Here is a 22,017-nt window from a genome sequence, read left to right as displayed (position 1 = left end):
ATGTAGAATTAATTTAACTCCTGTTTGAGTGCGATCAGTTTAATTTAACTCTCTGTCAACAAATAGTTGTCATTTAAATACAGAAAGTTTGACAAAAAAATCTCATCACAAGGAAACATCAGGGGGGCGACGGGAAATAAATGGAACATGAGAGGAACATAAAGGAAGAATTAAGAGAACACAGACGGACCATGCAAATAAAAGAACATCCAGTCCAACCTTACATGCATACAGGTCAGAGGTCACTTGCCAATCAGGCACCATGTTCTCAGTTCAGACCATACAAACATGTCTTTTACAACAAGCACAATTTAATTCTATACTGTCTGAAAACTGTTGACTCTATTTTCAGTACTTGAGTAACAACACATTTACCTTCACAGCTGTTTAATAAAGTTTTAGTTCTATAATTGAAAGTAAACCGACAAAAAATATAAATTCTCAAAAATATATGAAATGTTTTTTTGTCTTTGTGATTAAAACACCTGACTAGCTTTGATTTAATAATGGAAAGAAATAAAATTGTATTGATTATTAATATTACTGTTATTGCTCCCACCATGAACTCAGGGATGCCTCTGATTGGCTCTCGGGAGCTATCAATCATCACAATCATCGCACTGCACTGATGCTTTTTGTTGTCTCTTCGTCTGTCTGACCGGGGCGCTACAGTCTGAGAAGCCTTCACTTCCTCTTTCCCTGTTTAAGAAGTCAGCACGTGTCCTTTAATCCAACCAATCGGGCGCTTTCCTCCCACAGCCTCCTCGCCACCTCGTCATCCCGCCCCTCCGGAGCGGCTTCCCTCTCAGCACAGTCACTGAGACAAACACAAATAAACTCATTTTTGTGACTTATGAGGACATTATACTGAATAGCATTCATTCATTGGAGACTGGCCAAATTTACATACAGAACTGAACACTACAATTAATTACGTGAATTAATTGAAGAGGAGATTAAACATCCCTGTATGTGAATTTTTCTATGTCCAGACACATCCCTCCACCCTCTACCTGAAGTACTGTCCAGATCGCCTCTCCAGACCTGGTGTCACGGTGCAGTAAACAGTGGTCTGGCAGCCCTGACTGGGAGTCTTCATGAGCAGCAGGGACGGGAGGCTCAGCAGCACCCCCAGTAAGGGGAACCAGCCCTGAACATGACGACCCAGTTCAGTTCGGATCACACCCGGGTGGAGACAGAACGACGACACTCCAGAGCCTGAAGGACAGGTACAGATGTAAGCTGAGGTCAGTATCATCAGGTAGAAACAACATGTTTACTGACGTGTTTACAAGTATGCAGTCATCTGAACAGTCTGTGACTGTCGAAGAGCTCGGTTTTATTTTCAGCTACATCCCGTCTGGGTTTATGAACAGGCCCGAATGAGGTCATGTGATCTTTATTTGCAGGTCATGCTGAGAAAAAAATATAATGAACTACTACCACTGAGTTATCTTTTTGTTTTCTTATAATATTATTCTCAGTTACTATTCGTTATTACTCTCAGCTTCTTCAGCAGCAGACGTAGACGTCCACAGGTCCTTCACTCCCTCTGCTGTCAGACTGTACAACTCAGCTGTTTAGCCGTACTCTGGTCTGGCCTAACTTTTCATCGGTCTCTGGTGGGACTGTGCAAATATTTTTTTCTTTCTCACAGTATCCTCCTCATCACTCCTCCATCACTGTGTAAATTTGTCTATAGCCAGTTTTTACTGTTTGATTGTAAATACATTTTTTGTACTTGAATTTCATGCACACTTCTTGTTTTTCTGCACTTTAACATTTTTAGAACCTCTGAGTCGTCGGGCAAGTTCTCTGGAGAACAGGACGTTGGCAAGTTTGCTCTGTCGGTAGCTCTCCAGAGGGCTGTACGGCTTTCTGCTGAAGAACAGGTCATCAAAGTCAATACGACCTGAAGACATAACAAAAAATGATATGTAACAACTGTAGAAACAAACCATGAGACATTATAAACAAACATCAGAGGTCAGGGGTCGTACCGCCCTGGTGGGCGATGGATGACACATTGACCACCCGACTGGGGGCAGAGCTCTTCAGCTTCGGTAGCAGCAGATTAGTCAGCAGGAAGTGACCCAGATGATTGACAGCCAGCTGAGTCTCAAAACCATCCTCTGTCAGCCATTTTGGACACATCATCACTCCTACAGACAGACAGGTAGAGAGAGGGACATAAAGAAAGAGAGGTTGAGAGAGATAGATAGATGGGGGAGAGAGAGACAGGCGGAGATATATAGACGGAGAGAGAGGGAGACGAGTAGAGACAGACAGGTGCAAGAAAGTGACAGGGAAGAGACAGACAAAGGGACAGACAGGTAGGGAAAAAGAGACATAGAGAGACACACGTGAGCACACAGACAGGTAAATACTCAGACAGGTTAACACATAGACAGCTGTAGAGACAGAAAGACAGATAAGTGGGCAGACAGGTGCAGAGACAGACAGGTGGACTCACCTGCGTTATTGATGAGGATGTCCAGTCTGTCTTCACTGTCCAGGAAGTCTTTAGCGAACTGCCTGACAGAGTAAACGGAGGCAAGGTCAAGGTGTCTGATCACCACGTTACCATTTCCTGTCGTCCGCCGGATCTCCTCGGCTGCCCGCTCCGCCCGGGTAAGGTCCCGGCATGCCATCACCACTCTGGCCCCTGATCAACATAAGAAACACACCTGGTTACCATGCAGAACAACAAATCAAACACACCCACTCACCAAGTGGATTGTTCCAGGGGCCCAGGTGGTGATGGGTGTGTTTGATTCAACGCACACACTCTCAACCGTGAATACTAATCCTTGTAATCGGCTCAGATCGTCTCAGCCTCTCTGAGCGTTACTTTGACCTCTGACCCCTGTGCGTATGCGTGCGTGTGTTCGATGAGTCATGGCACTTTCACACTGTAGAAACACTAGGCTAAATGTAGTGTGTTTTTCCAGTGATGTCCTTTACTGTTTGAATTAAATTATATTTGATACCAACAGGACAAGTGAAAGCAAAGTATGTTTCCAAAGACTGAATTGTTTTAGTTTTCCAAAATTCTTCCTTGAGCTGATTAACCACCACGGAAACATTATAATCGTGTTCGTGTGGCCATACAGGTCTGTGTAATATAAACATGTATGCCACTCTGACCTCTGCGTGCCAGGTCTCTGCTCGTCTCTTTGCCGATGCCGGTGTTCGCTCCCGTAATCAGAACCGTCTTTCCATCCAGACGAACTGAACAACGACACACTCCACCTGCGATCCACCTCCTCAACACCGCCACACCTGTACGCACACACACAGCAGCTGTTACCACAGGGACAACAGCTGTCTGTATGTAATGAATATATCTGTCGAGGACGTTCACGTCTCTGCTGATGATTATTTCAAATAAATAATCCAACATTTATTAAATCCTCTGACGCTCATTTCTGTGTGTGCAGGACAGAAATAAACTAATCTGTAAAGATATAAAGAAACTTTCATCTTTCAGACGCCAGGTGGATTGTAATCTGTCTATTTTACAAAATGCAGAACATTATTTTTAATCAGTGTCTAACTGAGTAACTCTCAATGAATATTCATTTTATATGTCAGCTGCAAATACCTGTATATACATGTTCATAAAAAGTATGTAAATAAGCAAATAGGCTCTGCAGCAGACGAAGAACCACAGCAGAGCTGTCAGTTACTGACTGAGCAAAAAGACAGATGCTGAAAACTGAAGCAGAATAAAGTAAGAGCAGAGTGTAAAGAGCTGGATCAGGAGTAAACAGGAATGTTGAGTTAATAATAGTCAATCCCCTGATAATCAGCTGCAGCAGCTTTAACACTGTGTGTTTGTAATGTTTTCATTGTTGTAGTTTTTCTATTCGGCTCCTGTCCCTTAATGCTCAGCTGCTTCTGACTGGAGTTACAGCTGGGATGTTTGCACTGTGACTTCACTGTCATTAACAGTGTGGGAACTTTGAGTTTCATTCAGTTTTCATCTTTTCATCTGCACTCAGAGTCACAAAAGCACTTTCTTCTGTCTAAGCTCATAAATACTGAGAACAACTGCTCAGAGAACAGAGTGAGGAGCACGTCAGCAACATTTCATCCTGACTTTGGTGACTGAGGATTTTTGCTCTTAAAACGACTGATTCAAAATCATGGAGCAACAACAGAATTAAAAGTCATACATACACATTAAATTGCCTGTCTGTATTCCTTCTTTACAGCTGACTCTGTTGGTTTTAAGTTATTATCATTTGCATTGTTAGTAGCAGCAGCACTTTGTTTCACTCTGAATTTTACAGTGAAAACAAAACGTGAGCTGTAAATTAGTTCCAGTAAGACACAGACAATGAATGAATGAATGAATGTTTCACATTAATCTGAATATGAAGGTTAAAAGTATAAAAATAAAAACTGTTCTCTGTTGTGTTCTATGCGGACAGTTAGTCAATGATCATCAATCAGAGGTGAAATCTTACAGATCAAACTGAGTCCCAGCAGAGCTCCACATCTCAGCAGCAGTCCTCCCTGGCCCTCCTCCCCTGGCCCCAGCTCCGGCTCTGGGTCCACTCCTCCGCCACCCCCGGGCCATGGCAGCACCAGGAATCCTCCTGGAGCCGCGGCTCTCATCCCAACAGATCCAAACAGACCAAAGAGAACTAACCGAGCTGAGCTGGGACAGAAGGGAGCGGCAGATTAACAGATTAGAGCAGATTATCTACTACAGAGATGCTCTGGGATCAGAGACAGGAAGGATCGCTGTCCACTGAAAAGCCCGTTTCACCATTTCCAACAGGTCAACCAAAAAGCCAGATCTGTAAACCTTCTGAAACCCTTTGTTTGTGAGCTTTGAATTTATTAATGTCCATTTATTAAGCCATATTTTTTAGGTTTATTATTTCAGTCTATTTAAATGTTATATTGAAAAGTATGCTTTGAATTCATTTTTCACACAGTTATATTTACAAAGGACAGCAGTGTATAAAGGCACAGTTACTGTTCTGTGTTATAACCCACACACTTCATCTCCCATCAGCCCCACAGCTTTCTAACAAGGTCTGGAGAAAGGTCTGGGACTGACCCAGCCACTGTTCAGTAACTAAAACCACATTTCTTCATGGATTTTACACTCACATTTACAAAATAATAATTAATAATAAAAATCAATGACTGACATTTTGTGTGTAAAATCTGAAATATGAATGTACAATAAATATAATGCTGTCAGAAATTCAATATTAAAGGAGCACAGACGGCTGTCAGAGGCCGGCAGTACAAAAGGACCTCAGTAAATGTCGTCGACTCAGCGATGATTCGATTAAGCTGCTTGTTTATTGACAGGAAATTAATCCATAACTATTCTGATAACTGATGATTCATTTAAACCATTTCAGATTCTCTGGTTTCAGCTCCTCAGATGTGAATATTGTCTGCTTTCTTTAGTCTCAGTATCTCAGACTGTTGGTTGGACAAGACATTTGAAATCATCCTGGACACTTTGTGGGACATAGAACTGACTAAATAATGAAAATAATGTCTCTGCTTGTTTTTGCTTTCTCTCGGGGAGCAGAGCGCGCTGCGTGGTGCTGGGCACAGTGAACAAACATTTAATGCGCAGTAACATTAGAAACATCTGAATCTACACAATCCTTTGTTTGTTTGTTTTTCCTAAAAGCGTTTTGTTTCCAACACCCGCCAGTGACGTCAGAATGTGTAGCCCCGCCCCGCCAGAAAACAACAAAAACAAAATGGCGTCCTCCCCTCGGACTGGCGCGTTGTCCGGGCGTCTCTGGGTCTCACTGTGGACCTGCTGGCGTGTTTGTTAGTGAACCTGCGGCTGCTGTCCCCGTCGGCCCGGTTTACCAGAGACACACCGGCCTCTGCGGGGCGTTTCACGGCCTCCGGTCTGAAAACCCGCGGCGGACCGCACTTCAGCTCCTCCAGAAAAATTTACACCGACCAATGAGAGGCAGCGCGATTTAAAGGGGAAGTGACATAAAAATGGTGCGGGCCAATCAGCGACTCTGACACGAAAACGAGGAGGAAGTCCAGCCCCCGCACCGCCCCCCCTCCCCCCGTCGAACCGGAGCGCGCCTTGAGAAAAACTGTACGAGCCCGTCCGTGCTCCGCTGTACCGGCCCGTGGCTTCGGCAGCAGGTAAGCCCGGCTCCGTCCGTCCGGCTCAGCCCGGGCTACACGCCGCCGGCTCCTCTGTATCCGACCGGAGCGTCTCGGAAGCGCTCGGTGTGTTGTAAGTAGCTGCTGGCGGAGGGGCGGTGCAGACAGGCAGTGAAACAAGCGCACCACGGTGCTTGGTGTGCGCGGTGGTGGGCTGTGCTGCACTGAGTCCGGGTCCGTGTGCACAACGACCCACGTCAAGCAGCTACTGGTTTAACTGGTGTCTCTGGGGGTATTTACCTGCGCGGACTGAGTTTCTACCCCCGCGGGGACAGACACGTTTTACTCGGGTGTAAAGAGACAGAGAGCCCGGGAGCGCCCCCTGCGGCCGCAGCCCGACACTACACACCTGCCTGGGTTTGTTACACCTGTTTGCTTTGTTCACAGCAGCACAGGTAACTAAACACCTGCAGAGAAAGTGAAGTCATGTCCAGTTCATGTCCGTGTTGGCGGACATGGTCACAGTGTCAGTTCATCCATTTTCTGCTGCTGCAGAGGCTGAGTCAGCTGAACTCAGGAAGTTTAAAGAGTCATTTTAATATAAGGAATAATTCCAACTTTTGTCAGGAAACGTGTTGAATGTACTTTAGTGAACCTGCAGAAATCCTGGTTGTGTTTTTATTGTTTCCATAGCAACATGGATACAGAGCTGTTTATGGAATGTGAGGAGGAGGAGCTGGAGCCATGGCAACAGGTGGACGACAGCGTGGAGGAAGACGAGATGGACTTTGACAGTTATGGCGAGCCAGGTAAGACCATACACACACACACACACACACACACACACTCTCACACACACATTCACACACACACACTCACACACACACTCACACAACATCCTCTAAAATAATACCCGTTTCTCTCCAGTGGAAGATTCTCCATCTCCTTTGCCGGCCTCTGAGACTCCACCCCCCAAGACTCCTCCATCCATCGCACCTGCTCCAACAGGTGTGTGTGTGTGTGTGTGTGTGTGTGTCTGTACAGCGTGTGTGTGTGTCTGTGCAGTGTGTGTGTCTGTGCAGTGTGTGTCTGTGTGTGTGTGCAGTGTGTGTGTGTGTGTCTGTGCAGTGTGTGTCTGTGTGTGTGTGCAGTGTGTGTGTGTGTGTCTGTGCAGTGTGTGTGTGTGTCTGTGCAGTGTGTGTGTGTGTGTCTGTGCAGTGTGTGTGTCTGTGCTGTGCAGTGTGTGTGTGTGTGTGTCTGTGCAGTGTGTGTGTGTCTGTGCAGTGTGTGTGTCTCTGTGCAGTGTGTGTGTCTCTGTGCAGTGTGTGTGTGTGTCTGTGCAGTGTGTGTGTCTGTGCAGTGTGTGTGTGTGTGTGTGTGTGTCTGTGCAGTGTGTGTGTCTGTGCAGTGTGTGTGTGTGTGTGTCTGTGCAGTGTGTATGTCTGTGCAGTGCAGAGCTCAGGCCTGTGACACCAGGGAGAAAAGAGATATGTTTGACTTCACACCAAACAGCTGGAGAGGGACGTTACACTCACACCTGTCCTTGAACCTGGTCAACGGTCTGTTACTGGCAAAGTGGGAAGACAAATTGAAGACACAAATAGGACCATCCCACAAACAAAGAAGGGAAAAAGCTCTGTGGACTCGACTGCTCTGGTCTCCAGCATTTCACTTTGACTCTGTGTTTTTCTTTTAAAGAGTTAAAGAAAGTATCTTAGAGTCAAGGAGTCAGGTGAGGGGACTCAGCTGGACTTTGACTGAGCCTCAGCTGGATCCACAGCTCGGCCTGAAAATCCACATCAGTCTATTAAAGCAGGAACTTCTGTGTCTTTGCTTTCTTTCTCTTCAGCTTCGCCTCCTGTACAGGTCGTCTCCTCCTCAGTGATGCCTCCTCCTCCTCCATCCATCACCTCCGCCCCCTCCTCTGTCCCACGCTTCCCCGCCTCCACCACACCAGCCGTCTCAGCTCCGCCCCTGTTGGCTCAGGCCCCGCCCCTCATCCTGACGCAGACGGCAGGTGGGACATTTCTTCTCCCAGCGACCCCTGGGACAGGCAACGCCCAGCCCATCCTCCTCACCACCCAGGTACAGAGAACAAACACACCCTCTGCTGTCTTCATGGTAGCTGTCCCTGTAGTGTGACAGTAAAGTGCAGTGGAAGTGTTGCTGGGACAGCTGATGAGGGATTGTCCCTGGAAACAAGGAACTAGTTCTGAGAGTACAGATGTTCTGTGTCAGTCCAAACCTCTGAGAGCAGGGCACAGCTCCGTCCACCAGGTTCTACCTGGAACAGTGGAGTTTGTCCACAGAGGGGACCTGTTGTCCTTTCACAGCAAAGCGTCGCGTCTTAGAAAGCGAATGATCTCTGATGTCTGTGATGTCGTGTGTTTCCTGTACAGGGCTTCCCAGTACAGACAGTGGTGAACCCCGGTGCTCCCCTGCTCCTGAACCTCCAGCCGGGTCAGACGGTCCAGCCGCTCACCTTGATCCAGTGTAAGACACCCCCCCCCCCCAACTCTCCCCCCTCCCCCACACCCCCCCACACCCTATCAACAAATTATCAATAAGATCAGATCTGCTTATCGATCCCCGGTTTCCTGATCGTTACTGTTTCCCCTCCCTGCAGCCTCCTCGTTGGGTCAGTTGGTACGGCCCAGTGTGGGCGTGTCCCCTGTCCTCCCCCAGGGCCAGGCTGTCCAGACCAGATCAGGCCCTGCCCCCTCTAGAGGCCCTGCCCAGCCAGGCTCTGCCTTCACCGCCATGCAGCTACCAGCCACACTGACCCTCCGCACCAGCACACCAGGACCCGGTCGGTGCAGTAAAGAACTGATTGGATCGATTGTCTGATGTATTGACTCATTGATTGATCTGTTTTTTCCAGTTAACCTCCAGATGACCCAGGTGGGTGGGGCCAACGCTTTGAAGCTGGCAGGCTCTCCCGCTCTTCCCTCTGGCTCGGCCAACGGAGTCACCAGAGTCTCTGCGTTCAGCAGCAGCATGAGTAGGACGATTACCAGCACAGCTGCCGTGTTAACACACTGATTCCTGACACAGAAACCTTTTATAAACGTTTAAATAACGCACCAGGACTCCTGGGACTTCCAGTGGATCTGATTGGTTCCTTTTCATTTCAGTTTCCTTCCTGTTCAATACAAAAAGTCATGAACAAAAACTTATTGATAACTTGAACAGGAACTACGAGTGTTTATCAAAGATACACAATAAGCCACAGTGAGTTTATGGTCCTGTTTGCTCGATGGTACCTGGTCACACCTGCTCACTCAGCTCTCACCTGTTCGCTGAGGAATTGATTGTTACAGTCTTCCTAATGTTGGATCAATAACATCACATTAACGGTTTCTGTGTGTCACCTGGTCCAGCAGGTCCCGCCCCCTCTGTCGTCATGACCCCCGGCGTGACCTCAGCACCGTCCTCCGACCCCCCCAGGGTGGTGATGAGCGTGGAGGAGTTCTACTATGGGACGTTTGAAGGGGACCTGAGTCTGAGGAAGCCACACCCACTGGGAATCAAGACCTCCACCTTCACCTGCCAGATCTGCACACACCTCGCTGAGAACAACCTGAGGTGAGACCGCTGAGCGCCCCGCCACACCTGAACACACCTGGGCTGTCAGGTGCAGTGGTCTGTGTGTTGACCTGTTTGTGTGTGCAGGTTGATGCAGCACATGCTCCAGCACTCGGAGCTGATTGGAGGAGGCGGCGGCGACGAGAGGAAGTGCTGCAGGTTCTGTTACCGACAGTTCTCGTCTCCAGTTCAGCTGCAGACCCACCTGGAGCAGGTGCACGGCCCTGCCCTCTCCTCCAGTGAGAACCACACGCGCTCACACACGTGACATATATGAAACAAATATGTGTTGGTCTTGACTTGAAATGTGGGACTTACCTTGAGTTGGCGTGGGAGGAGACTTAGGACTTGTTTGACTGGGGACTTGTGTGTCTGCATTTGACTTGGTTTGGGACCTGACTTGAGACCTACCTGTCCTGACATGTGACCTCAGACTTCACCTGTGGCTTTTAAAGTATGTTTACGGGCCTTTTATGCTTCTATCAGAGAAGACAGTAGAGAGACGACAGGAAATGAGGGGACAAACGGACAGTGACTGACCTGAAACATGTTTGACACAAACCAGGGACATTGTGTTTCACCTTAAACCAAGTGCACTCTGAGACATACCTGTCTTAACTTGGACTGGACTTGGGACGTCCCTCTCTTGACTTGGGGCTTGTTGGTGTTGACCGGTGTCTTACCTGTCTGTCTGTCTCTGTCTCAGGTATGTGTCGTATATGTGAATGGGCGTTTGAGAACGAGCCGACTTTTTTAAACCACATGAAGTCCAACCACAAACCAGGAGAGATGCCCTACATCTGCCAGGTGAGTCTGACCGCTGACCTTTGACCCCACCGTTTGTCCTCGGGTCTCACTGTTAGCTCAGGTGTGGCTAACTCAGGTGTGACTTCCAGGTGTGTTCGTATCGCTCATCCTTCTACTCGGACGTCCTGCAGCACTTTGCCAGCTTCCACAGAGACTCGCGCTTCCTGCTGTGTGTTTTCTGTCTGAAGGTGACCAGGAACCCCACCAGCTACCAGCAGCACCTGCTGAGACACCAGGTAACCACACCCACACCTGGTACTGTCACATGGTCGCACTCTGAGTTCCCACACTGTGAGTTTCACGCTCAGGTTTCTGTCCTGTGTCACACACATTCAGCAGCGTCTTTGTGAAACGTCTCTGATGGAATTTGTTCTCAGATTTTATTCAGTTCTCCAACAGCTGATCCTGCAGTCCGCGGGTTTGGCTGACTCAGCAGTTTTCTTTTTATTTAAACACATTTATCACAGGATGCAGTGGTACAGCAACGACCCGGCACACAGAACGCAGAGAACGCACACAGAACGCAGAGAACACACAGAACACAGAGAACACACAGAACACAGAGAACACACAGAACACAGAACGCAGAGAACACACACAGAACGCAGAGAACACACAGAACACAGAGAACGCAGAACGCACACAGAACGCAGAGAACACACACAGAACGCAGAGAACGCACACAGAACGCAGAGAACACACAGAGAACACACAGAGAACACAGAACGCAGTGAACACAGAACACAGAACGCAGTGAACACAGAACACAGAGAACACACAGAACACACAGAACGCAGAGAACGCAGAGAACACACAGAGAACACAGAACGCAGTGAACACAGAACACACAGAACACAGAGAACACACAGAGAACACAGAACGCAGTGAACACAGAACGCAGACAACGCACAGAACACAGAGAACACAGAGAACACAGAACGCACACAGAACGCAGAGAACGCACAGAGAACACAGAACACAGTGAACACAGAACACAGAACGCAGTGAACACAGAACACAGAGAACACACAGAACACACAGAACGCACAGAACGCAGAGAACACACAGAGAACACAGAACGCAGTGAACACAGAACACACAGAACACAGAGAACGCACACAGAACGCAGAGAACACACAGAGAACACAGAACGCAGTGAACACAGAACACAGAGAACACACAGAACGCACAGAACGCAGAGAACGCACACAGAACACAGAGAACACACAGAACGCAGAGAACACACAGAGAACACACAGAGAACACAGAACGCAGTGAACACAGAACACAGAGAACGAGTGATCGGTCTTTTAACCCCGTTTCGTTTCGTGTCTCAGATCAATCAGGCCTTCCACTGCAACAGGTGTCGTCTTCAGTTCGTCTTCCTGAAGGACAAAATGCAACACAAACTGGAAAACCACCGCAGCTTCCGTCGACCCGCTCAGCTGGAAGGACTGCCGCCGGGGTCAAAGGTCAGTGCCAGTCTGTTATTATGTCACAGTGAAGAGCGACGGGCTGAATCAGCAGTCGACGCCCTGACCCCGTCGGTTCTTACTGCTGATCCCTGTGTTTCCAGGTGACCATCAGGACCTATGGGAAGCTCAGGCCTCAGATGACATCAGCAGGCGGGCGGCTTCTCCTGACCCCGTCGACCCTCGTCCAGCCAATCCACATCAAGACAGAGCTGCAGAAGTCTGTGATCCAGAGGAACCCCGTGCTCTGCCGACCCCCCCGATCCCCCACCAAGAGACCAGTCAGCCGGCGAGTCCACGTCGGCAGGTGAGACTGATTCGCTCAGTGATTGGTCGGCTGTGTGGGGTTAGGGTTACACACACACACACACATATTCAGACGTTTCTCCTGCTCGTCTCCTGCAGGAGTTCATCGTACGACGGAGACCGGTTGGTGTGTTTGGAGTGTGGAACCGACGCCTCCGACTTCTCCGCCCACTATCCGACCCACGTCCACTGTCTGCTGTGTCCCTACAGCAGCTGCTGCTCCAGAGCCTACGCTGCTCACATGATACAGTAAGAGCACTGCAGGCTTTGAGCTGCAGATAAAACTTCTGATGAGTTGGTGTTATTGTTGGTGGACTGACCCTCCACCCTCAGGGCGAATGACTCCCCACCCTCAGGGCGAATGACCCCCCACCCTCAGGGCGAAGCCTTCAGGTGATCAGTTACTGTGATCAATAATTCTTATTTGTCTTGTTTATTGTTCATTTCAGCCACCATGTCCCGCGCTCCAAAGACAAAGCTCTTCCTCTGCACAGACTGCCTCCTCCATGGTGAGTAACATGGACTGAAATAAATGGACGGTGTGGTGAGTTCACTGGATGCTGGGAATCACACACGGCTTCAGAAGATAAAAACATCTTCCTGTTTGTGAGTGCTGCTCTGTGCTGCTCTGTGCTGCAGCGGCTGAGTCTGGCCTGCAGGTGTCGCTCTTCCTCACTGTGATGAGTGATGTTTCTGTTTCTGCTCCATCAGTCCGTTCCTGCTGCAGTGCTCTTGCTGCGACTTCAGGCCTCAGAGTGCCGATCAGATGGCCGCTCACCTGCTGACCAACCCGGAGCACCACAGCGCCACCTGTCGCACCAGGAGTAAGACAACACACACACCACACACACACTGAGGGCTGAACACAGCGGTCTGTGGACTCCTGAGTAACTTCACAGATGATTTCCTGGAAACAAACCTTTATCGTGACGCCACCTGCTGGTGAAATAAAGACTGGTTCAGCTGGTCCAGTGAACTGTTCAGTCAGAGCAGGTTCACCTGTGATAGGTGCAACTAAATGAAGTGTCTCTGGACTTTGTCTCTCTTTTTCTTACAAGGACCAAATAATATCATTCTGTCCAGGAAACTGAAAGACCTGGAAATGATCCGGAGATCAGTCCTGAGTTCAGAGGTCTGGTCCAAATATTTTCATGTAAACCTGAAAATAATCAGAAGATTTAAGGATTGAGAAACATTTAAAAACAGGAAGTTGTCAGGCAACATGAAGAAGAAACACTTCAGGCTCTGATCTGTTTCCAGGTCAAAGGTCACATTTGATCAAACCTGCTCCACTGACCATCTGAACCCGTTTGATTCCTTCAGCTGTGTTCAGACGACGCTCAGGTGGATCTGAGGCTCGCTCAGGTGACTCCACCTGCAGCCAATGTTCACCTGGTCTGAGGCTGTGCCTCCAGGTTTCAGCTGATCGTCGTTCACTAAATAGCTCTGTGATAGAAACAGCATCAGAACCAGGCTGGACCTCATCAGACAGAGTCCTCTCACCTGGGAGTCCTCTCACCTGGGAGTCCTCTCACCTGGGAGCCCTCTCACCTGGGAGCCCTCTCACCTGGGAGTCCTCTCACCTGGGAGCCCTCTCACCTGGGAGCCCTCTCACCTGGGAGTCCTCTCACCTGGGAGCCCTCTCACCTGGGAGTCCTCTCACCTGGGAGTCCTCTCACCTGAGAGTCCTCTCAGCTGGGAGTCCTCTCAGCTGGCTGCAGTGATTAGTCACTTTATTCATGACTTGGACAAAATGAGACATTTGATGAGTCACTTGTTTCCAAACTGTTTGACATTTTACAGATGAGAAAATTCTCAGCAGATCGATCAATAAGGAAATGAAACGCTATTACACTTCTGATCTGAGTCACGTGACAAAGGCAGCAGCATACGGAGGAGGAGTCCTGAGCAGTGATCAGCTGATTAATCAGTTCATTTTAAGTGGACTTTGACCTAAGAAGATGAATTTCTTCCTGTTTCCAAGGTCAAGATGAAGCTTTGAGGCTCAGCAGTGATTTCAGTGACAGATCCCAGAGGAGGCAGGTCAGGGATTCATGCTGCTGTCAGGTTTTCTTCCAAGGATCCTGTCCCTCGGCGTTAAAAAAGGTTTTATTCTGTTTGAAATATTTTATTTTTGTTTTTTTAGCTGATTTTGTTTAAACCTCCGTTTTATATCACCGTCTTCTTTCCTAAATCTCTCTGCCTTTTTTTTCTACTAAGTTTTTTCCTTTGCTGAATACAACATCAAGTCAGAGAGCAGTGAACCAGAGATGGGATGAAAGTCTGACACTTGTCCTAAAGCTAACGGATAAAAATCCTTTTCATTAAATGACCCTTAAAGAAAAAGAACCAAAGAACAGTAAACAGCTAATCAAACATCTACAGATACGAGATCAGCGAGCTGGCGTCTCCTCTCAGCTTCAGCTTCATTCTGTTCGCTGTGGAAATAAAAACTCAGCTGCTGCTGCTGAATCTTTCTGTGTCTTCCCGTCCTCATAAACCAGGGTTCGGGGGGGGGGGGGTCAGTCTCCACAGGACTCGGACAGTGTCCAGCTCCTGGCTTCAGACTGAGCCAGTGTAAATAAAACTGACCTGATTTTGCGTCCTCCTCGACGCCATGGAAACCATGGGAACAAAGGACGTGTAAACAGTGGAGGGACGGTGTTGGATCTCGAACAGTGTGTTTATGCACTGAGGTCTCTTCCTATGTGACATGAGGACACTTTAATCTTTACCTTCTAAAACTCAAGTCTCAGACAGTGACTTAAAGGAGAATCAGTCCTCTGGGATCAGACTGCTCCTCTGAACAGCTGGTTTCAGTCGATTCCTGTGGAGCTCGGAGTCAGAGGCAAAATGAACATGTCAAAGATCCATGGAAACGTCTGTAGTCAGTTTAATCATATGCTCCAATCAGCCGTTCCTTCATCTGTAAGCTCTAAACTCCCGGTTCTTCCTGGTTCTGGCTTCGTTACATTCAGGACCGAGTTCCAAATGCTTCTGTTTACTTTTAGGGCCTGGCGCAGTTTGGCTCCGTCATATCAGTGAGTTACTGATCTCAGATGCAGATCCAGACCTCTCAACACGGTCTCCTGAACTTAATTGCTTAAAGTTCAGCGCTCACAGTGAGCAGGCAGTTGCTGTAAGGTCAGGCTTAATTATAAGGTCCTTGTTTCACTGCACAGCTCAAAAAGGGACAAAAAGAACAACTTTATTGTGAGACAAACGTGTTAATAAAGTTTGTAATTCTACAGCTGCAGCAGTTTTGACCTCTTCAGACGTTCGGCCTCCTGCAGCTCTGACTAACTGTAGATTTACACAGTAAATTAAAACATAAGTAGATCTGTTGTGGAGACACTGAGTGTTTGAACCTTACTTAACATATACATTAACAGTGAAGAGATGGATTATGGGGCAGTGGTCTGAGGATTTCCTCCAGCTGTTTTCAAAGAACACTTGTTGATTTTGTTATATCGATATTTCTAAAAATAATTTACTAATGTTACTTTTTATATGTCCCTGCTTTTTTTCAGCCTACATTGAACCTGACATCCACTTCTGCCACGAACACGAGCAGCGTTCCGCAGAGGAGAAGGAACCAGTCCAGGAACCGGACTTGCCTGATCCATCCTGGAGGTCAGCAGATTGTTGGAAAGAGCCGGCAAAGAGCGACAGCTCCAAGTCCACCATTGTCCCGTTCATGCAGAGCAGTGGGCCTCGTCACTCCCTGTCCAAGAACAGCGACGCCATTGACTTCTTCAACCTGCTCTTCCCTGCAGCACTGGTTGAGCTGATCGCCAGCGAGACCAATGCCCACGCCAAGACCTGCCAGTTCCTGGGCTCCTGCCACCCAGACTGGGTCCCTGTCACCACTCATGAGATCAAAGGTTTCATTGGCCTGGTCATTCTGATGGGGATCCAGAACCTGCCCGATCCATCGCACTACTGGTCATGGAGTCACTACGACAACAGCTACACCTTTTACCGAGCCATGAGCTTCAAACGCTTCAAGCAGATCGCTGCAAACATCCGCATGGGCAGTTTCACCACAGATGAGTATCGTGCCACCAGCAACCCCACCGACTCGCTGCACATTTTCAGGCCGATGCTGGACATCCTGGGTGGAGCCATCTGGAACACTTACCAGCCAAACTGCTGTCTGACCATTGACAGGGCGCTGCTGCCCAGCCTGGAGGAGGAGATTTGCCACGCTAAAGGAAAGCCAAAGGTCCAGCCTCAGGTGTGGCTGCTGTGTGACTCCAAGTCAGGCTACTGCCACCGCTTCTTCATCCAGGTGGGGGAGAAGGTGGGCCAAGAGACAGGCTTCACTGTGGTGCCAAAGCTGGTGCAGGGCCTGGAGGACAAACACCACCAGCTCTACCTGGCCAGCTCGCTTACTTCTGTCCCGCTCATGCAGAAGCTTCTGGACCAGGGCATCTACGCCTCAAGCTCCTTCCCTCCACCCAGCCCCATCCTGCCCAGAGAGCTGTGGGAGGAGGGCTGGCTGGAGAAACCCGGGGACTTCCTGCAGAGACAGTTTGGCCCCCTGCTGGCCACCCGCTGGAGGGACACCAAGGAGATGGGCTGCCTGTCGACTAATGCAGCTCCAGGTGAACCGGACACTGTTTGGAGGAGGTCTCAGACCAAAGTGGGGGGCTTGGACCCCATCAACCGCCCCATGGCCTTCCGCCTCCTGCAGGAGAACATGCGAGGGGTTGACATCTGCAAGCAGCTGCTGGCCTGCAACCCACTCGGAGGAATTCCCCTGGACCGGCACTGGCGCAGCCTCTTCTGGTTTCTGATCAACCTGAGCATTGTTAACGCCTTCATTGTGCTGCGGGAGAGTCGCAAAGAGAACCCACCTGCCTGGGTGCAAGACGGCCTTTTTACTCAGGTCAACTTCCGCAAGCGTTTGGGCAACCAGCTCGCCAAATGTGCCCAAAAGTACTTTGAGACTATGGAGATCGCCAGCTCTCGTGGGATGAGGGTGGAGGTGGCAGAACCAGTTAAACAAAGACACAGGATGACAAAGATTAGTGCGATCTCCAAACGGTGCAAGAACTGCAACTTGAAGAACATTCGCCATGAGAGCGTGTACGGCTGTGTCGCCTGTAAAGCCAACCTGTGTAAACAGCCGAGCTGCTTCTGGGAATATCACGGCATGTCGCCTCTAAACAAAGGTCAGTATTTGAGACCATTTATTTTATACCATTTATAAGAGTTGATGTATTTCTTTTCAGAATTAAAGATGCATGTTTAATGTTTTTAACAGGATCAGCGAAAGTTGGATTTCTCAAGGACAGAATAAGGTAATCACTTCACTAAAATGTGTTCACACAGAAACTTTTTTTTTTCAAATTTATTTCATTTGTTGTTCATTTGAAATTCTGTTGTTTTTGAGTCTAAGTATTGAAGGTTTGTCTTTAATGTCATTGGAAGATTTGAACAAAACAAGAGTGTTTTTTCTTCTGTGTTTTGTTAGAAGTTGTTGTTGCTCTGCTGTTGTCTTGGGAAAAATATTGACAAATGTGCGTTTGATTCTTTGTGCTGCAGTGGAGCGGTCGAGGTGGATGAGGTTGAGGACAACATGGACGAGGCAATGGCCCCCGTGGAGGACATGGACTTTTCTGATGATGAGAGACTGGATAATCTGGATGACATTGATGAAGAAACTGAAGCTGTTAAGGAAGAAATGATCAAAGATGTAAAGCATCCAGTGCCTCATCTGCCATCAACAACTAATGGCCATGCCCAACCAGCAACCATCTTGCCTGCTTCTAAAGAGCGCGATGATTTCTTCACTGCCCGTCAGCTCAGAATCGCCCTGTTCGCTTTGTGTGATGGACTCCGCCAAGCCTCAAGGGTCTTTTCAACCGAGATCCACCTCATTCGGACATGGCTGAAGGAAGCCAAGAAGCATTTGAGGCAAACTGAACAGGAAGAGAAAGTCTGCACTGATGGCAGGGATCGCATGGTGGCCTGGGTGCTGTCCATGCGTGAGCAGCAGCTTCCGATCACAGAGAGCAACCTCTTCCACAAAGCCTCCACACTGAAGAAGAAGGGAGGTTTCAGCGACTCCTTCCGCATCTCCTACGACTGGGCGGTGAGCTTCATGCTGCAGCACCGGCTGGGCGTACAGAGCATCAGCAGAGCTGCCACACTGACTCGCACCCTCCCGGCTTCCCTGGAGGACAAAGTCAGGTCATTCAGAGAGTTCACCCAGAAGATCATCCAGGTTCACAAGCTATCAGAAAGTACTGTAGCTGCTATGGATGAGCTGTGTTTCTTTGTGGATTTGAGGTTAGTCCAGGACAAGTCTCGACGCTCAGACGCCCTGGAATTTACTGGGTCTTTACCTCTTGTCACTGTCTACCTGACAGCACTGGCAGATGGTACCATGCTGCCATCTCTGGTGCTGGCGAACAGGCAGCTGGCTGAGAAAGTCCTGCCAGAGTTCATTCTGCTGGAGGCCGGTCCAGAGAGTCTCTTACTAGAGGAAGCCTTGGATCTCTGGACTAACAAGGTCTGGCTGCAGCACGTGTCCAGTCTAACTCCGCTCAGTAAATCAGTGCTGGTCTTGGACCGACACCGGGAACACATGGGAGATCCGTTCCTTACTTCCATCAGTGGGTCGGGTACCCTCCCAGCGGTGATTCCTGGAGGTTGCACCTTCTGCCTTCAGCCTCTGGAGGTTTGTGTGAAGCCGGTTCTGCAGCGCTTCATGCTGCAGCGCTGGGCAACGTTCATTGTCAGTAATCCAAAGGAGCTGGAGGAGACGTCACCCCACCGGCTCCAAGCAAATGTGGCCCAGCTGCTGGTTGACTGGTTGGTTGAGGCCCTGACGCACTTGAACAAACTCCCCGAGCTTTGGAAGAAGTCATTTAGGCTGATGGGTCTTCTGCCGGAGGAGGAGGAGAAAGAGGGGATGACAAGTCAGAGACCAGAGGAGATCCAGCTAGACCTCCTTAGGACCGTGACAGAGACCCTGCTGGGTGCTGAAGCTCTGGAAGCCAGTTCTCCTGATGTGTTGGAGCTGGAAGACGAAGAGGACACTAAGGAGGAAGAAGCAAAGGAGACATCAGAGGAGAAACACGAGGACAGAGAAGAGATAGAGAAGGAGGTTAAAGATGGAAGGAAGGAGACGGAAGAGAAAAGGAAGACAACAGAGGAGGAAGGCATGCAAGAGGACGTGGAGAAGGACAAAAAAGGGGAGGTTAAGACAATAGAGGAGGACAGTGAGGAGGAAGGAAAGGCTACAGAGGAGGACAGAAAGGAAGTAAACAAGGAGAAACGAGCGACCAGGATTGTGATAGGAGAGGAAGTTGGGGATGAGTGGAAAATAAAGAGCAGGACAGAAGCTGTAGAGGCTGACGGAGACAAGGACGGCAGGACAGGCAAAAGCTGAGCAGACAGTGGATAAAGGACTGTAAACACCGGACAGTCGTCCCCAAAAAGAAGCATGAAGGGAGCCTGAAAACCAAATTTGAGAGGGTTCGGGGATGGACATGGGGTGATGTTAAGATGGGACAACAGGGAGTAACCAGTCCAGCTGAGTGTGAAAAGCTGGATCAGCTGTCAGTCAAAGGACACCCACCCCCAAATGCACCTTTCTTCAAGTGGACTTCAAGCCCTGGTCTGCTACAGGTTTGTGTTTGAACACTGACCACATAAAGTCCACTGCAGGATCCAGTCCTGCTGGAAAGTGGACATGATGATGTAGATATGATAATATACCACAGTCCTGGACATAGGTCAAACTGTCCTGACTGTCTCTCTCAGCACAGCAGCATCTAGTGGACATCAGAGGAACTGATTGTTTGGGAAATGAATGCTGAGTCACATTGACAGAAAGCAGGGGGCAGTAGTTTGTTGTTGGCTTGTGTTGGTTTCACAGAGCAGAGGCAGGAAGACACCAGCCCACAGGAAGTCACATTCAAACCCTCGTTCTGTCGCCAGCTGACTTTCACCTCAACATTTTCAGTGTTCGGTTTTATTTGGTTAAAAAACAGGCCTTAACTGGTGTTTCTGTCCGTCAGTGATGTTTACAGATGAAACAAGCTGCAGACGGTTGATGACTTTACAATGGTGTTTTCCTGCCTTGAGGCTGAAGCTGAACATTCGAGCTCCGACTGCAGAGCAGCCAGTCGGCCAATCTGTGTCTCCATCTGTCCGTTGGACAGGCACATGCTCACATGTGCTGATGGTTGGAGGTTTCCCAGCATGCACATGGTGGACAGGTTGAGTCAGTGATGGTTACCATGCAGCCAAAGGAGGAAGGTTCAGCTGATGCTCATACAGAACGTTTGTTTTATTTTAAAACTCAGATTATGATAAATCAAATAAATCCTTTGATAAAGATCTAAATGTGGTTATTAAATAATGTGACTGAGACGAAACACTTTCACATCTGTTGGGCCCTTTTTTTTTTTTTTTTTTTTATCCTCCAGGAATATGAATACAGTAATGTGTACAATAAATGAATTTGATGGTAATTTAACATGTTAGTGTCACGTCAACAAACACCTGAGTCACTTCTCCGTAAGCGTCCTGTCATCCTGTCGGACCTGAAACACCCCTGAACCTGCTGTCGTCACTGGTCTGATGAAGCTGGACGAGGCCCAGCAGCAGCAGAATTCACTAATCACATAAAGTGCTCAAACTCATGATAAAATGTTGGAGGCGAACGTCACGACGGTCAAGAGTCAAAAACGTTTTGTTAGTTGTAAAATCAGTGATTCTGCCTCTACTCGCTCGGCGTGCTGTGTCAGGTGTGCAGCCTGCTGTGATGAGACCAGGTAATAAAATCAGTCACATGACCAAGCACATCCAGTGAGGTTGAAGCTTTTCAGATTTTAGGTGCAGGTTTATGGACAACAGGTCAACATCTGCTAAGACAGTCCAATGTTTCAGACTTTGTCAGGGACAGAACAAGAACGTCTTGGACGTACTTCTGTCAATGTCCACAAAAATGTTTCCATAGCGACGGGTGTCCACATGTTAGGAAGTAAATAATTTAAATTTAAGTGATCAAATCCTGTCAAAGACACGTTGAAGGGAATCATCACGAAAGTTCTTATTTGAAATTATTGGACTAAAAGTTTTTTAATGTCTCACGTCCCTGTCTCTGCAGCAACAGAGCCATCGAACAGAGATTTAATCTGCAGGGCATCAGAAAGTCCTGAGGGACTAGACAGAGTCCAGGACATGGCAGCAGAGACCACACTGAGGACAGGTGGAACCACGTGTTACCTGTCAGTGATCAAGAATCTTTGTTGTCGTACAATCAGCGTTCACCAGTCACATGACTAAATTCTGTGGTGATTAAACATTTAACAGACACAGACAGTAAAACATTCAGTAAAAACATTAAACAGTAAAAAGACGGTGCTAGGTGAAGTGCAGCCCTGAGGACGAAACTATCCAACACACTGAGACAGAGGGCAGCCTGTGAAGCTGCTCAGACCCACAGTCTGGCTGTGGGACTCCTCTCAGCTCCTGAGCCTTCGTTTGGTTTTCACCTGATCGTACCTGGAAACACGACTGACTCGTTCCTCTTCAGTTTGTTTGCTCATGGTTTTGTCCTTTGCTGCTCCAGAGTCTGTCCATTTTATTTCAGCAGCTCCGTCCATGCGTCTCCACCTCCAGGGCTCAAGTTTAAAGATCTGACATTAACTTTGGTCAGTGATGAGTAACTGAGCCGACGTTAAAGCATGAGCTGGATGAAGAAAAGCTTCAGACT

General features: G+C 48.4%; 2 protein-coding genes across 8 annotated transcripts; one reads left to right on the top strand and one right to left on the bottom strand.

The window, feature by feature from the left end:
• Positions 1 to 24: 24 nt before the first annotated feature.
• On the bottom strand, positions 25 to 5,982 carry LOC121185467 (retinol dehydrogenase 13). Of its 2 annotated transcripts, none has more exons than XM_041043634.1 (7): positions 4,473 to 5,982; positions 3,148 to 3,282; positions 2,474 to 2,665; positions 2,001 to 2,162; positions 1,793 to 1,912; positions 1,045 to 1,218; positions 25 to 817 (listed from the first exon to the last, which is right to left on the bottom strand). In XM_041043634.1, the coding sequence occupies exons 1-7, from the start codon at positions 4,621 to 4,623 to the stop codon at positions 726 to 728; spliced, it is 1,026 nt and encodes a 341-aa protein (XP_040899568.1). In that variant the 5' UTR covers positions 4,624 to 5,982; the 3' UTR covers positions 25 to 725. The 2 variants fall into 2 exon arrangements, with proteins under 2 accessions (XP_040899568.1, XP_040899566.1); XM_041043632.1 differs by having other exon boundaries at positions 1,014 to 1,218; positions 4,473 to 5,979.
• Positions 5,983 to 6,012: 30 nt separating this feature from the next.
• Positions 6,013 to 20,690, top strand: pogzb (pogo transposable element derived with ZNF domain b). Of its 6 annotated transcripts, none has more exons than XM_041043630.1 (19): positions 6,013 to 6,150; positions 6,805 to 6,920; positions 7,039 to 7,119; positions 7,961 to 8,196; positions 8,511 to 8,604; positions 8,738 to 8,920; positions 8,993 to 9,112; positions 9,495 to 9,696; positions 9,784 to 9,935; positions 10,403 to 10,503; positions 10,593 to 10,739; positions 11,841 to 11,975; positions 12,080 to 12,282; positions 12,381 to 12,530; positions 12,731 to 12,790; positions 12,993 to 13,105; positions 15,812 to 17,458; positions 17,551 to 17,587; positions 17,832 to 20,690. In XM_041043630.1, the coding sequence occupies exons 2-19, from the start codon at positions 6,809 to 6,811 to the stop codon at positions 19,681 to 19,683; spliced, it is 5,625 nt and encodes a 1,874-aa protein (XP_040899564.1). In that variant the 5' UTR covers positions 6,013 to 6,150; positions 6,805 to 6,808; the 3' UTR covers positions 19,684 to 20,690. The 6 variants fall into 6 exon arrangements, with proteins under 6 accessions (XP_040899564.1, XP_040899563.1, XP_040899562.1 ...); XM_041043629.1 differs by having other exon boundaries at positions 9,492 to 9,696; XM_041043628.1 differs by having other exon boundaries at positions 9,489 to 9,696.
• Positions 20,691 to 22,017: the final 1,327 nt, after the last annotated feature.

Source organism: Toxotes jaculatrix, chromosome 8 (genome assembly GCF_017976425.1).
Source record: "Toxotes jaculatrix isolate fToxJac2 chromosome 8, fToxJac2.pri, whole genome shotgun sequence".
Classification (NCBI taxonomy): Eukaryota; Metazoa; Chordata; class Actinopteri; family Toxotidae; genus Toxotes; species Toxotes jaculatrix.
The sequence above is the reverse complement of the archived record's forward strand: the minus strand, read 5'-3'. Positions and strand labels throughout refer to the sequence as shown.